Below are 15,728 nucleotides of genomic sequence, written 5' to 3'. Positions count from 1 at the left end.
TACATTTCATTGATTTCGTATAGTCATTCGTAATTTTGCATAACATTTTGTGCTGACTTTGGCAGTGAATAGCAAAGCCTCCCTACACTCTATTGACACCAAAATTGCTACATATGTTAAGGAGAATAGTGGGTACTAGTCAAACATTTTTTCCCCAAAAAAGACCTTGTAGAAAATGGATTTAAAAAATGCAAAGGAAAAATAGTTTTTAAACTCAGAAAAATGACAGTGTAAAAAGCATTTTTCTTTGCATTTTTAAAATCGATTTTCTCAAAAACGACAAGGTCTATTTAAAAAATTGTTTTTGTACCCACTAATCTCCTTAACACATGTAGCAATTTTGGTAGCAATAGCATGTATGGGGGGCTTTGCTTTTAACCACTCAAGTCGGCACAAAATTATGCGAAAATTACATTAAATATTACGCGAAATTATGATATATCACTATTACATACGAAATTACGATTTCCCCTGAAATTTCGCATTATGATTTTGATGCGTAATTGCAAATTTTGATGTGAAATTTCACATGTGCAAAATTTCGGCACACTGCTGCACCCGACCTTGGTGCTGCCATAGATATAACATTATCACGTCTATCGTGGTAAAGTGGGATTTCAAATTCAATTCAGATGCCGGCAATCACCGGACCCCAAATGGCTTTTCCCTCTGAGTTGCCACGACACGGAGGGGAAATTGTACTTAATGCCGCCCGGTATTTCAGTGGCAGCAGGATGAGCCGTTATTCAGCTCTCCCCGCGCCCAGCTGACCGAGTGACGGGATAATGTTATAACATACGCATGGGCATACGCATGGGGTGTTTTTCACGGAAGCGGGAAAAAAGGGCGCAGGCCGCTAGTGGACAAAAAGGGAGCCGCCATTCACTCTCATAATAAATAACGTTTAATGGGCGCCGAGCAGGAAAAAAGGGCGCAGGACATAAATAACGTTTACAAACGGCGCCAGTAGATTTTTAATGATTTATAAGTGTGCTTGTGGTGATTTACGTTTATAAAATGCACCCGTGCCGAATAACGTTTATAAAAATACTAAACATATTTATCTTATTTAACTAATTAAAACATTATTTAAAGTTTTATCCCTTACTGTTTCTAAAACATTATTATTCACAAAATAAAGCGATCAGTACGTAACGTAAATTGCTAAATATTTTTTGCATCCACAATTAGTAAAACATTATTATCCACATAATAAAGGGGGGTCTTAGGTTTAGGCACCACCAGGGGGGTCTTAGGTTTAGGCACCAACAGGGGGGTTTTAGGTTTAGGCACCAACAGGGGGGTCTTAGGTTTAGGCACCAACAGGGGGGTCTAGGGGTTAGGGGTAGTTACAGGGAGGGTTACTTAGACACCAACAGGGGGGGGGGGGGTCTTAGGTTTAGGCACAAACAGGGGGGTCTTAGGTTTAGGCATCAACAGGGGGGTCTTAGGTTTAGGCACCAACAGGGGGTCTTAGGTTTAGGCACCACCAGGGGGGTCTTAGGTTTAGGCACCAACAGGGGGGTCTTAGGTTTAGGCACCAACAGGGGGGTCTTAGGTTTAGGCACCAACAGGGGGGTCTTAGGTTTAGGCACCAACAGGGGGGTCTTAGGTTTAGGCACCAACAGGGGGGTCTAGGGGTTAGGGGTAGGTACAGGGAGGGTTACTTAGGCATCAACAGGGGGGTCTTAGGTTTAGGCACCAAAAGGGGGGTCTTAGGTTTAGGCACCAACAGGGGGGTCTTAGGTTTAGGCACCAACAGGGGGGTCATAGGTTTAGGCACCAACAGGGGGGTCTTAGGTTTAGGCACCAACAGGGGGGTCTTAGGTTTAGGCAGGAACAGGGGGGGTCTTAGGTTTAGGCACCAACAGGGGGGTCTTAGGTTTAGGCACCACCAGGGGGGTCTTAGGTTTAGGCACCAACAGGGGGGTCTTAGATTTAGGCACCAACAGGGGAGTCTTAGGTTTAGGCACCAACAGGGGGGTCTAGGGGTTAGGTGTAGGTACAGGGAGGGTTACTTAGGCACCAACAGGGGGGGTCTTAGGTTTAGGCACCAACAGGGGGGTCTTAGGTTTAGGCACCAAGAGGGGGGTCTTAGGTTTAGGCACCAACAGGGGGGTCTTAGGTTTAGGCACCAACAGGGGGGTCTAAGGGTTAGGGATAGGTACAGGGAGGGTTCTGTGTAAGAGTAGGCTTAGGTATAGTTTTAGTAAAATTTTAGTAATAATTACTAATGTTTTACAACACTTATTACGAACGTAGTTATATTTATATCATCGTTATAAAGAATATTTTCAGATTTTATTATAAGAACAAACCATAAATGAAGGTTATTCACAATAATATACAATTATAACAATTGAACATATATTATTGTTTTCTTAATAAACGCAATTATAAGTTTAACTTTTGAAACAGGGAAGATTAACGTATTCACAATTTCCGATTTCATAAACATTATTTAATGATTTATAAATTTGTTAAACATTATTTGTAAATGAAATATAGCACACTATTTTTATAAATGCTATTAAAAATTAATTGTTAATTAGCGTTTACACCCCGCGCCCTTTTTGTCCAGGCGCCCTTTTTGTGCGTACGCGTTTTTCACATTCTTGCTATGCTATAGAAACTTGCAGTAGTTTGCATTACATAGTTTGCATTACATACACAGATTTGAGGGTTTTTGTATCTATTTAACCACCACAAATCCTATTTTAAAATTTGAAATGAACGACTGCTGATATAAGTTATAGCCACATGCTTGCTTCCCGGCAGTCTAAGCAGAGAGACACAACTAACATTAGCATTTCATCTGGGATAGAAGGAAGATGCTCGCATTGCATTTCTAAGAAAGTTATTGTAACGATCGGTGAAGCACAGAGAGGATCACACACGGATAGATAAAGTACAGATACAGAAGGCAGAGGCGGAGTCTAAGGTACAGGCAGGGTTCGGCAACAGGGTATCAGATATATCAAAGTACAAGATCAGGAGGCAGAAGCAGAGTCTAAGGACTAGCCAGGGTTCGGCAACAGAGTATCAGAATGGCAAGGTACAAGATCAGAGTTCAGGAGGATAGTCAGGCAGGCAAAGGGTCATAACAGAAAATCACAATCAAACTAGTACTTTAAGCTATCAACAGAATCTAGCTAAGTGTAGGATTACAGCTCCAGCTAGTCCCGGCACACTTAAGGATCTGACTAAGGGTCTGAGTGCTCCCACGTTGTGTTCGCAACGCCAGACAACCAGCAACTGAACATCCTGTAGTATATATACACATAAAGCTTCCCAGCACCTCCCCAAGTGCTGGACCAATGAAAAGTGAAGCCAGCGTCAGCTGACCAGCCTGGTCAGCTGACTCACTTCTGGCTGTCATATAATCCCTGCCTGAGTGCGCGCGCGTCACTCTAAACCTGGAGGGACTATGTATCCCAGCCACACCAGCACCGCTCTGCGGTGCCTCTGCAATGGGGCCATGCGCGCTAACCGCCGCGTCCAATGCGGTGGTTTTTCCGCGCTCCGCCATGCCCTGCACGGGGACAGCCGCTTCAGACTGAGTGGAGGCGGATTCCTCCCCGTGCTCTGCCACGCCGTATGCGGAAAGAGCCGCCTCCCGTTGACTCATGGCGGCGGCTCTTCCGCGTTTCTTAACAGTTATATAGCATTAATTTTTTTTCCAAGTTTCTTTTTCTATACTGCCAGAAATCATGGGGCCCCCTTGTGAAAATTTGGATGACCCCCACCAGGGGCCCACTCTGGTCCATTTTGGGGGGGCAGGAGGGATCACAGCATGAGGGGAGAGCATGGCCACCTACATCAGCGGGGACGGGGGCCACTCCCCCTCACCTTGGGCTCTCCTCTCAGTGCCCCTTCCAGCATCAATCACTGGCAGCAGCAGAGGGCAGGAACACATACCTCCATGTGCTTCACCGCGGAGGTCCGATTTCTAAGTGCCTCACGCTACTTCCTGATAAACAGGAAGTAGCGTGAGACACTTTGAGAGCGGAACCTCCGGCGCAGAGAGGCCCCAGAGCCCCCTGCGGGTGCAGGGGCTGCAGCCACTATTGTTACGTCACTGTATACTGCCCATATTTTCATATATAGAAAGTGCCCAACTTATGAAAACATGCCAATACGGACGACTCGCCAACCCGTCACTATGACATCATCTTGGCACCTGCTCCCTGTCCTGCGCTCTCCCAGGCCAGGTTATACTGCAGTATGTGCAGCGGAAGCACCGCTTCTCTCACCTGCTCCAGGCACCTCTAGTGATGAGCGACCTCCTCTCACCCTGTAGTGCTGGCACTTCCTCCTGTATGTCATGTATAATTACACAACACAGGAGAAGATGGCACTAGAATAGGCATTCAAGGTGTGAAGAAGTCTCTCATCACTGGAGATACCCAGAGCAGGTGAGAGAAGGGGTGCGTCTGCTAAGCATAGTCTCCACTGCAGAATAACCTGGGCTGGGGGAGCGTAGGAGGGGAGTACAAAAGGAGGCAAAAAAGGGGGACCGGAGGACAGAGGTAGCACAACACAGAGGAGGGGCATAGGTGGAACATATGGGGACACTGAGGGCATAGGGGAGTAGAAAGAGGCACAGGGGTAAAGAGGTGACACAATGTGGGGCAGAAGTGACAAAGAGGAGCATATAAAAAAGGGGGCCTAAAAATGTGGGTGCTCAGGAAAGGAGACAGTAGAATATTGGTAAATTTACCAATATTCTACTGTTTTCTAGAAAAAGATGAAAGTAAGATATCAGTAATTAATACTGATATTTTACTACAGTTAAACGTAACCCTAATCTTACACTGAGCATGCCTAACCTTAACCAGCCCCCTACAGCTTACCTTAACCACCACCCACATGGCTGATCTTATCCACCCACAGCTAACTTTAACCACCGCCCACATGGCTGACCTTGACCATCCCCAACAGCTAACCTTAAAGCTAAATCTACACGCAGCGATCCGGCGGCTCGATTAGCCGCCGGATCCCCTCTTCCGCGTCCCCCGGATTCGATACCTGCTCGTCCCCGCGCTGCTTATCTTCCGCTCGATTCCCTGCCATTGTCCCCTCGCGGGGAACGAGCAGGGAATCGGCGGTAGCAAGATCCGACCTGTCAGATCTTATCAATTGAGCCGCATCGGAGGCTCGATTGATAAGTCACATCGCCTCCACATCTCCCCGTGTAGACGGGGCTTAACACCACATAACTTGGCTAACCTTAACTAACCCTACCCCCCCAAGGCTAACTTTAACCAATCCCCCATCAGAGTTAACGTTAACCAACACCCCCCCCCCCCCAAATAACCATAACCAACCCCCACTGATATTTCAAAAGGGGCTTATGACTGATGACTGCGCCCAATCCTTCTGCCTTCCAGACGGAAAAGGCAAAGAGGAACAGAGATGACAAAGAGAGGGACAATGGAGGCATGGGGCAACAGAGGTGGCACTAAGGTAGACACTGGAGATGCAGGGGGCAAAGAGGATGTACAGTGAAGAGAGATAACCCAATGTTTTGACTTATGGACAGATTCAAGATGTAAGCAAAACTACAGTCCCATCTTGTTTATCCAGGGCTACCAATATTATCTTGGGTGCTGAACACAACTGCTAGGATTTGTGCAAGGAAGGTGGTATAGTTTGCCCTGTTACATGTTTTCACAAATAAAGTTGGGGTTTTGGTTTCCAAAAAGTATTTATTTTTCACCTGCTTATTTTATTAATGCAGGTGAAAATGTTGCCCTCAAAGGTCAAGCAGTACAGTCCTCTACCTACAATACTGTAAGTACTGCCAATAAAGCCATTGATGGAAACTTGGACTCCAACTTCGCTTCTGGCACCTGTGCCTGCACCATCGATGATGTCTCCCCCTGGTGGAGGGTGGACTTACTGCAGCCCCATAAAATCTCCAAAGTCGTCATCACCAACAGAGGAGACTGCTGCTGGGATCGGCTGGCCGGTGCCAATATCCTTATCGGGAACTCTTTAGAAAACAATGGAAATAATAATCCAAGGTAACGTTTACTATTTGTGTAATGTTTTTTACTTAAAGGAAAACTTAAGTCTGACATTATATATCTTATAAAGGTATTACCGTGTAGCATTCTTATGGCGCTTCCTTATGGCACAAAAACCGCCGCTGTGCAAGCCTTAGATCGGCTTTTATCCTCTCCATTATGATTTTTAATTTATTCAAAATGGCGCTGCTGGGCGGAATTCCTTCCGGGTCAGCCAGCGCTCCTTCCCTGCTATGTCACTACTCACGCTGGGTGTACTCGCGTGGTAGTTGTACTGCTGGCTCGTGCACATCCAAAGCTGCTATAGTGCACGAGCCGAAAGTTCCCAAAGTGCAGCTCCCGAGGAGGGGAGTCCCGAGTCCCCTGGAGCATGTCCCCTGTCCCAGTCCCCTGGAGCGTGTCTCATATATATATGTGCTCACATTGTTGCTAAATGTGAGCGGACGAGAAAGCGAGCGTGCGCGCGCAACCCGCGCAGCACACCATGCGTGCACGTGCGCTCCCTGCGAGCACGCGCGCGCCCTTAGCCAAGATACTACTGCTCGCGCAGCTCAGGAACTTGGAGCATGGCGGGCGGAATTAGGACCCAGCGCAGGAGGGAGTCTCCTACTGTTTATGATCCTGGGTCATTCGGCGACAGGCGCCGACAGGGGAGACTGACGGGGAGAATTGCCAGACAATGGAGGGCTGCACGAGATAAAAGACACTGCAGTAAGTGTCTTATGATAGTAATCCGTCATTGTGTATGTTAACAGAGGGTTTTTTTTTACTTAAGTGTTTCTTTAAGGATAAAGCAGGTGTGTATCTACAAACTATAGGGCCTTACTTGCCTAAGGCCCCAGTTAATCCATATTAATGATAATACTAATAAAAAAAGTATTTTTATGTCACTTTTCTTCCTGCGTTCTGTAGTCTCAAAGGTTCGGGGAAATAGGTTAAGCCCCTGCAGCCCCAGAGGGACCAGAGCGATCAGGGAAGCCCAACTGCTAAACTTCCCTTCCACCAATACAGGGTCCATCCTTTAGGTCAGGTGTTTTGTGGCTACACTTTTATGGGTGTGAAGATAATGATGGCCACACTTGTTTTATGGCCCTGGCAAGATAGGCACCAGGCTGTGAGGGTCACCAAGGAGAGGCCAGGGAAAGAATGTGAACATTAGGGGGCACCATCAAAGCTTTGCTGGGGGGAGGAGCATGATTTGCAGTTACACCACGGAGAGGGAGTATGGGAAAGGAATAGACCAAAGTCCTAATTGAGTCCATAAAAACCATTTAGGTGCACCTCAAATAGTATTAGATAGAAAGTGATAAGAAATATTAGGTAACCAGATGTGCCCCCTTTAGATAGCCAGAGGTGCACCCCCAAATAGTATTAGATAGACAGAGGAAGACCCCAGTATTAGGTAACCAGATGTGCCCCCTTTAGATAGCCAGAGGTGCACCCCCAAATAGTATTAGATAGACAGAGGAAAACCCCAGTATTAGGTAAACAAATGTGGTCTCCAGTAAAAACAACTCAAGGTGCATCCCAGTGTTCCCAACTCAAGGTGCCCACAGTATGATGTAGCCAGATGTGCCCCAAAATAGTATTAGGGAGACAGATGCTGCCCCTAGTATTATAGAGCCTGTGGGATATGCCTAAGTATTCAGCATGTGGTGACACGTATTATGTACCCCCCCAGTATCAGGTATCCAGGTGTGGTCTCCAGTTTTAGGTGCCCCGCAGTATTATGTAGCCTGTGGTGCACTCTAGTATTAGGTAGCCAGATGTGCCCTGCAGTATTATGTAGCCTGTGGTGCATGCTAGTATTAGGTAGCCAGATGTGCCCCGCAGCATTATGTAGCCTGTGGGGCACTCTAGTATTAGGTAGCCAGATGTGCCCCGCAGTATTATGTAGCCTGTGGGGCACTCTAGTATTAGGTAGCCAAATGTGCCCCGCAGTATTATGTAGCCCGTGGTGCATGCTAGTATTAGGTAGCCAGATGTGCCCCACAGTATTATGTAGCCTGTGGTGCATGCTAGTATTAGGTAGCCAGATGTGCCCCACAGTATTACGTAGCCTATGGTGCATGCTAGTATTAGGTAGCCAGATGTGCCCCGTAGTATTACGCAGCCTGTGGGGCACTCTAGTATTAGGTAGCCAGATGTGCCCCGCAGTATTATGTAGCCTGTGGTGCATGCTAGTATTAGGTAGCCAGATGTGCCCCGCAGTATTATGTAGCCTGTGGGGCACTCTAGTATTAGGTAGCCAGATGTGCCCCGCAGTATTACGTAGCCTGTGGGACACTCTAGTATTAGGTAGCCAGATGTGCCCCGCAGTATTATGTAGCCTGTGGGGCACTCTAGTATTAGGTAGCCAGATGTGCCCCGCAGTATTACGTAGCCTGTGGGACACTCTAGTATTAGGTAGCCAGATGTGCCCTGCAGTATTATGTAGCCTGTGGTGCATGCTAGTATTAGGTAGCCAGATGTGCCCCACAGTATTATGTAGCCTGTGGGGCACTCTAGTATTAGGTAGCCAGATGTGCCCCGCAGTATTATGGGGCCTGTGGTGCATGCTAGTATTAGGTAGCCAGATGTGCCCCGCAGTATTATGTAGCCTGTGGGGCACTCTAGTATTAGGTAGCCAGATGTGCCCCGCAGTATTATGTAGCCTGTGGGGCACTCTAGTATTAGGTAACCAGATGTTCCCCGCAGTATTATGTAGCCTGTGGTGCATGCTAGTATTAGGTAGCCAGATGTGCCCTGCAGTATTATGTAGCCTGTGGGGCACTCTAGTATTAGGTAACCAGATGTGCCCCGCAGTATTATGTAGCCTGTGGGGCACTCTAGTAGTAGGTAACCAGATGTGCCCTGCAGTATTATGTAGCCTGTGGGGCACTCTAGTATTAGGTAGCCAAATGTGCCCCGCAGTATTATGTAGCCCGTGGTGCATGCTAGTATTAGGTAACCAGATGTGCCCCACAGTATTATGTAGCCTGTGGGGCACTCTAGTATTAGGTAGCCAGATGTGCCCCGCAATATTACGCAGCCTGTGGGGCACTCTAGTATTAGGTAGCCAGAGGCAGCCCATAAGGAGGTCACATTGGCAACCCTATCTGCACTTACTACACATCCTTTTATTGTCTTCCCTTTGCTATGTTGTTACAGCTGTGCAGTGATCTCCTCCATACAGAACAGTAGCGCTCTGACCTTCCAGTGTAACGATATGGTTGGACAATATGTGAACATCGTCATCTTTGGGCAGCACCAATTCCTCCAGCTGTGTGAAGTTCAGGTGTTTGGGGTGCCCTATGGTAAGTTGTGTTCCTCTTTGGGAAATAATGGACCTATAGCTGCTGGAAGTGGCTAAATAAATACCGTACATTATATTCAATGCATGGTAAAAATAATGTGATGCTTTATATGCAATAACATACAATATTCCCAAATGCTGGAAACTCCAGATAAAGCTTTTTTTTTTGTGTGATTTGTTTGCATATAAAGGAGATGATCCATGAATCTTACCAGAAAATGTATTACTTTTATTTCATTTATTAATTCTAAGGAAGAAATATCTTTCATTTTTCCAAGTGTCTATTTCATATTGTCACCTCCTTCATGTATTGTTTGGGGAGCTGAACAACACGGGGATTTGTGCAATAAAGGAGGAATAGTTTTCTCCAGGGGCATAACTACAGGGGAACATCTCCTGTGGCCGCAGGGGGGCCCAGAGCTGCTAGGGGACCCCAACTCTTAATTTTCTCTCTCTGAGAAAGGAGTCCATCTTTCAGACAAGGTGTATTTGTGGCTACGCTTGTTATGGGTGTGAAGATCACAATGTTCATACTTTTTATGACCCTTGCAAGATGGGCCCCAGGTTGTGAGGGTTACCAGGGGTTACCAAGGGAAGGGGTGGGAACATTGGGTGCCCATCACAGTTGTGCTGGAGAAGCCTATGATTCATAGGTACACCTGTGGTTTGTCCTGTTACATGTTTACACAAATAAAGTTGGGGTTTATGGTTCCTAAAATGTTTCAACAAGTTCTTATCTGTTTATATTTCATTAACACAGATGAAAATGTTGCCCTGAAAGGTCAAGCAGCACAGTCCTCTACCTACAATGCTGACAGTGCTGCCAATAAAGCTATTGATGGCAACTTGGACTCCAATTTCCTTTCTGGTTCTTGCGCCTGCACCAACAATGATGTCTCCCCCTGGTGGAGGGTGGACTTACTGCAGCCCTATAAGATCTCCAAAGTCATAATCACCAACAGAGGAGACTGCTGCTGGGATCGGCTGGCCGGTGCCAGTATCCTTATCGGGAACTCTACAGAAAACAATGGAAATAATAATCCAAGGTAATGTTTACTATTTGTGTAACTTTTATTTTACATAAGGATAAAGCAGGTGTGTATCTACAAACTGTGGTGCGTCACTTACTTAAGGCCCCAGGTAAAATGTATTATTGATATTAGTAATAAAAGTAGTTTTATGTTGCTTTTCTACCTGCATTCTGTAGTCTCAGCGGCTCGGGAAAAGAGGTAGGTTTTTAGCTTATTCTTAATCACTCTGCGACTGCCTAACGCAGGATGGCGACCACAGAGTGGCTCCCTTGTTCCTCGATCATGCGCCAGCGAGTGATCTCGTGATGCGGAAGATTTAAAGGTGATAACGGCCAGATGCTGTATTGTTGTGTGATGGGACAATAAAAGTGCAAGTTCCTTAACCTGGCCTGTGTGCGGAATTTTCTTCATGATCTATTAATGAACTATCAAGGGACCCCAACAACCCATCCCAGTGTTAGGTAGCCTGGGGTGTGCCCCAGAATTACTGATGAAGATGAGCCCCCAAATAACATTAGATAGCCAGAGGTGATGACAAGTATTATATAGCCAGATGTGCCCCTCAATATTAGGGAGCCAGATGTGCCCGCAGTAGTTGGACACAAAGGTGCCCCCAAATATCACATAGCCTGAAGTGCAACCCAGTATTAGGTAGGCCGAGGCGCACCTCAGTATTATCTAATCAGATGTGGTCTCTAGCATTTGGTAGCCACATATGCACCTAGTATTAGGTAGCCAGACATGCCCCAAGTATTGGGTAGCCAAAGATGCCCCCAGTATCATCTGGCCTAAGATACAACCCAATATTAGGTAGCCCAAAGTGCACCCAAGTATTATGTAGCCAGATGTGCCCCCAGTATTAGGAATCCAGGTGTGGTCTCCAGTTTTAGGTAGCCAGATGTGCCCCGCAGTATTACGCAGCCTGTGGGGCACTCTAGTATTAGGTAGCCAGATGTGCCCCGCAGTATTATGTAGCCTGTGGTGCATGCTAGTATTAGGTAGCCAGATGTGCCCCGCAGTATTACGTAGCCTGTGGTGCATGCTAGTATTAGGTAGCCAGATGTGCCCCGCAGTATTACGGAGCCTGTAGGGCATGCTAGTATTAGGTAGCCAGATGTGCCCCACAGTATTACGCAGCCTGTGGGGCTCTCTAGTATTAGGTAGCCAGATGTGCCCCGCAGTATTATGTAGCCTGTGGTGCATGCTAGTATTAGGTAGCCAGATGTGCCCCGCAGTATTACGTAGCCTGTGGTGCATGCTAGTATTAGGTAGCCAGATGTGCCCCGCAGTATTATGTAGCCTGTGGTGCATGCTAGTATTAGGTAGCCAGATGTGCCCCACAGTATTACGTAGCCTGTGGGGCACTCTAGTATTAGGTAGCCAGATGTGCCCCGCAGTATTATGTAGCCTGTGGGGCACTCTAGTATTAGGTAGCCAGATGTGCCCCGCAGTATTATGTAGCCTGTGGGACACTCTAGTATTAGGTAGCCAGATGTGCCCCGCAGTATTATGTAGCCTGTGGGGCACTCTAGTATTAGGTAGCCAGAGGCAGCCCCTAAGGAGGTCACATTGGCAACCCTATCTGCACTTACTACACATCCTTTTATTGTCTTCCCTTTGCTATGTTGTTACAGCTGTGCAGTGATCTCCTTCATACAGAACAGTGGCGCTCTGACCTTCCAGTGTAACAATATGGTTGGACAATATGTGAACATCGTCATCTTTGGGCAGCACCAATTCCTCCAGCTGTGTGAAGTTCAGGTGTTTGGGGTGCTGGCTGGTAAGTTGTGTTCGTCCTCGGATAATAATGGACCTATAACTTCTGGAAGTGGCTAATTGAATACTGTACTTTATATTTAATGCATGGTAAAAATCATATTTTTTTTTTGTAACTTGAATTTTACTGAGTTTTGAACGTTTAAACAAATCATTGACACAGGGACTTAGATCAACGAATGGGAACAGCGTTCTATATATTAATCTGCCCTCTAACGGGCCACAACGAGTACCCGTGCAGGAATGAGTGGCACCAGTACACGGCAGTGGACACATATTTACGCCCCTGTGCAGAAACTGAAGTCCTGTGGGGCGTAGATATACTGCCACAAACTGCATAGATATACTGGGGCGTAGATATACTGCCACAATCTATATATATAATAGAGTAAGTGCCTCAACCTTCAAGCAAGAAGAAGAAGTAGCGCCCTGCCCCCAGGGCTGGTCCAAGCAAGAAGAAGGGGCTGGTCCAAGCAAGAAGAAGAAGTAGTGCCATATCAAACCAAGGGTGAAAAGGGATAATTTGCATATTTAGTAGCAGTGCATTGTGGGTAACCACAAATGTTCACTTATAGCTGAATTATTGCAGATTTGCTTCTGTTTTAAGAAGGCAAATTACACCAAGCTTTGCTTTTTTTAGTAGGAGGGCTTTTTGGTCCCTTTTATCCCCCTATACATTCTTAGTAGTTTGGGTTATCCTGAGCTGCTTGGTTACTCTGTTGTACTGGTCCAAGCCCTATCTCATACAGCCTTATCAATCCCTGCTATTTACTGATGAGGACCAAAAGTCTGAAATAGGCTGTCACATGTGGGTTTGATATGACTGTGTAAAATTTAAAGCTATAAGGCCATGATTCACAATGCAGTGCAAACTGTTTAGCACAGGTGTGTTAAACATTTAGCACGTGAAGTGCCATTCGCGGACTTTTGCGCGCGCAAAGTGCCACGAATTGCGCGATCCCGGTCTGTTGCGCGCGCAAAGTGTCCCAATAAGCGGCAAATTGCGCGCACAAAAGTCAGCGAACGGCACTTCACGTGCTTAACAGTTTGTGCCGCTTTGGCTATCATTCATGAAAGTGCTGTCGGTATGGAGAATCAGTGCGGGAAAACACCGCTGGCGGTGTTTTAGACTTCTGGGTGGGCATTCATAAAAATGTATCCATGTGCGGTAGCAGTCCGGAGATTCCCCGAACTAGGCTGGTGGTAGGCAGGCGGTAGGCTTGCGGAGACACGGAAGCTGCCGAGTTGATACATTTCTCCGTGTTCCGCTCTGCTGCAGCTGCCTGGGAGGTCTGTGTGTCTCCATTCACTTACATTGGTATCGCCACATCAGAGGGAGCGGTACTTCCCGACCTCACACCGCTTGCGTAAATCTTTATGAATTAACATTTTGTTACATTTGTACCGATAATCACCGCACAAGGCGGTGATTTATCACTCTGCTCGGTAGTGTCATTTTTTCATGCGGAAAGAGGTTTTATGAATGCTGACTTTGCAGAGTGGTCGGTAAAGTCAGCTGTTTTAAGCATTTCCGCATGCGGAAATGCATTATGAATGATAGCCTTTGTGAATCAGGCTTTGTGAATCAAGGCTTGCTTGACTTACCAAGGGTGAAAAGGAATAATTTGCATATTCAGTAGCAGTGCATTGTGGGTAACCACAAATGTTCACTTATAGCTGAATTATTGCAGATTTTCTTCTGTTTTAAGAAGCCAAATTACACCAAGCTTTGATTTTTTTTTAGTAGGAGGTCTTTTTGGTCCCTTTTATCCCCCTATACATTCCGAGTGGTTTGGGTCACCCTGAGCTGCTTGGTTACTCTGTTTTACTGGTCCAAGCCCTATCTCATACAGCCATTTCAATCCTTGCCATGTACAGATGAGGACTAAAAGTCTGAAACAGGCTGTCACATGTGGGTTTGATGTGGATGTGTTAAATTTAAAGCTGTATGCTTGCAATACACCAGTGGTTCTGGATGCTTGCTTGGCTTACCAAGGGGGAAAAGGCATAATTGGCAGTAGCAGTGCATTGTGGGTAACCACAAATGTTCACTTATAGCTGAATTATTGCAGATTTCCTTCTGTTTTAAAAAGACAAATTTCACCAATACAGTGGGCGGCATTGCAGGAAGTGATGACAGTGGAACGCACGATGGAACACGGAAGAGGTGAGGTATCCCCGCCCGCTGCCTCTTACTAATAGTGACGGCTGCTACTGTGCTTAAGCAGGAGGGGGTGCGCACATGGGGGACCCAGGTGAGGGAGGGGGGGTTCCTGCTGAGCTTAAGCTGGAGGGGGAGTGCACATGGGGGACCCAGGTGAGGGGGGGTTCCTGCTGAGCTTAAGCTGGAGGGGGAGTGCACATGGGGGACCCAGGTGAGGGGGGGGGGGGTTCCTGCTGAGCTTAAGCTGGAGGGGGAGTGCACATGGGGGAGCCAGGTGAGGGGGGGGGGTTCCTGCTGAGCTTAAGCTGGAGGGGGAGCACACATGGGGGACCCAGTTGAGGGGGGGTCCGACCCCCCTCCCCGCCACTGTGCCCAATACTCTCTTCCTGCCTGCTACCCCCTTATGCGGCGTATGCTACGCCACGGGTCGGCTAGTAATTTGATAATGCAATAACATAAAATACTCCTTCATGCTGAAAATTTCAAAGAATTTATGCTGAAGAATTGAATTATCTCAACTGTAGGGAAGTATTTATTGAGTTGTCTTGCAGGATGTTATTTCACCTCTCTTCATTTCCTAGAGGAACCTGGCACTTAACTGAAGAGCTAACTCTCTGCTGTCTCAAGCTGAGGAACATTCTTTATAAAGTAGACTCTCTTTATAGTGAACTCCAAGTGACGTTGCAAAGTAGTTTACTATATCAGAAATGAACTATAACAGAAATTGGTGGTGGTGCTTTTGAAGTAGTCCATGCAGGCCCAGAGTAGTGTGCAGATAGCGAGCAAGCCAGCCCACCCATCAATTATGGCTCACGGGTCTCTGACTGATGTATGAAGCATGCTCCGCCTACCTTTCACTATAGCGGACACAGAAAACCACAGGGACCCAAAAACAGATTTACTATAACAGAAACTCTATTATATCCAGGTTTACTATACCAGGAATTACTACCATACACTTATAATGGTGCTTGACCGGGACCTGAACATGGAGTTTACTATACCCAAAGTGTTACTATGTCATAGTGTACTATAATTAGCTCATACTGTTATTCCTTGGGTGAGTCATGTAGAGGCTAATGACATTTCCCTGGTTCTCAAATGGATCCTCTGGACAAAGCAGGCCGTATTGGTGCACTCTACCCCTCGCTGCACCTGACCAATGATGATTGTAATCAGCTAATTATGATTATGCACATTTGTCACTGAAAATTTCCAAATTTCGTCTGTACGTAATTATGATTTATACATTTCATTGATTTCGTATAGTCATTCGTAATTTTGCATAACATTTTGTGCTGACTTTGGCAGTGAATAGCAAAGCCTCCCTACACTCTATTGACACCAAAATTGCTACATATGTTAAGGAGAATAGTGGGTACTAGTCAAACATTTTTTCCCCAAAAAAGACCTTGTAGAAAATGGATTTAAAA

At 46.4% G+C, this 15,728-nt stretch overlaps 1 protein-coding gene across 1 annotated transcript in view; it reads left to right on the top strand.

The window, feature by feature from the left end:
- LOC137504622 (uncharacterized) overlaps positions 1–9,381 on the top strand; it is an 80,287-nt gene extending 70,906 nt beyond the window's left edge. The window contains exons 4-5 of the mRNA XM_068233204.1: positions 5,741–6,026; positions 9,180–9,381. Coding sequence (XP_068089305.1) covers positions 5,741–6,026; positions 9,180–9,381 — 488 coding nt within the window. The remainder of the gene's footprint in view (positions 1–5,740; positions 6,027–9,179) is intronic.
- Positions 9,382–15,728: the final 6,347 nt, after the last annotated feature.

This window comes from Hyperolius riggenbachi, chromosome 4 (genome assembly GCF_040937935.1).
Source record: "Hyperolius riggenbachi isolate aHypRig1 chromosome 4, aHypRig1.pri, whole genome shotgun sequence".
Taxonomy (NCBI): Eukaryota; Metazoa; Chordata; class Amphibia; order Anura; family Hyperoliidae; genus Hyperolius; species Hyperolius riggenbachi.
The sequence above is the reverse complement of the archived record's forward strand: the minus strand, read 5'-3'. Positions and strand labels throughout refer to the sequence as shown.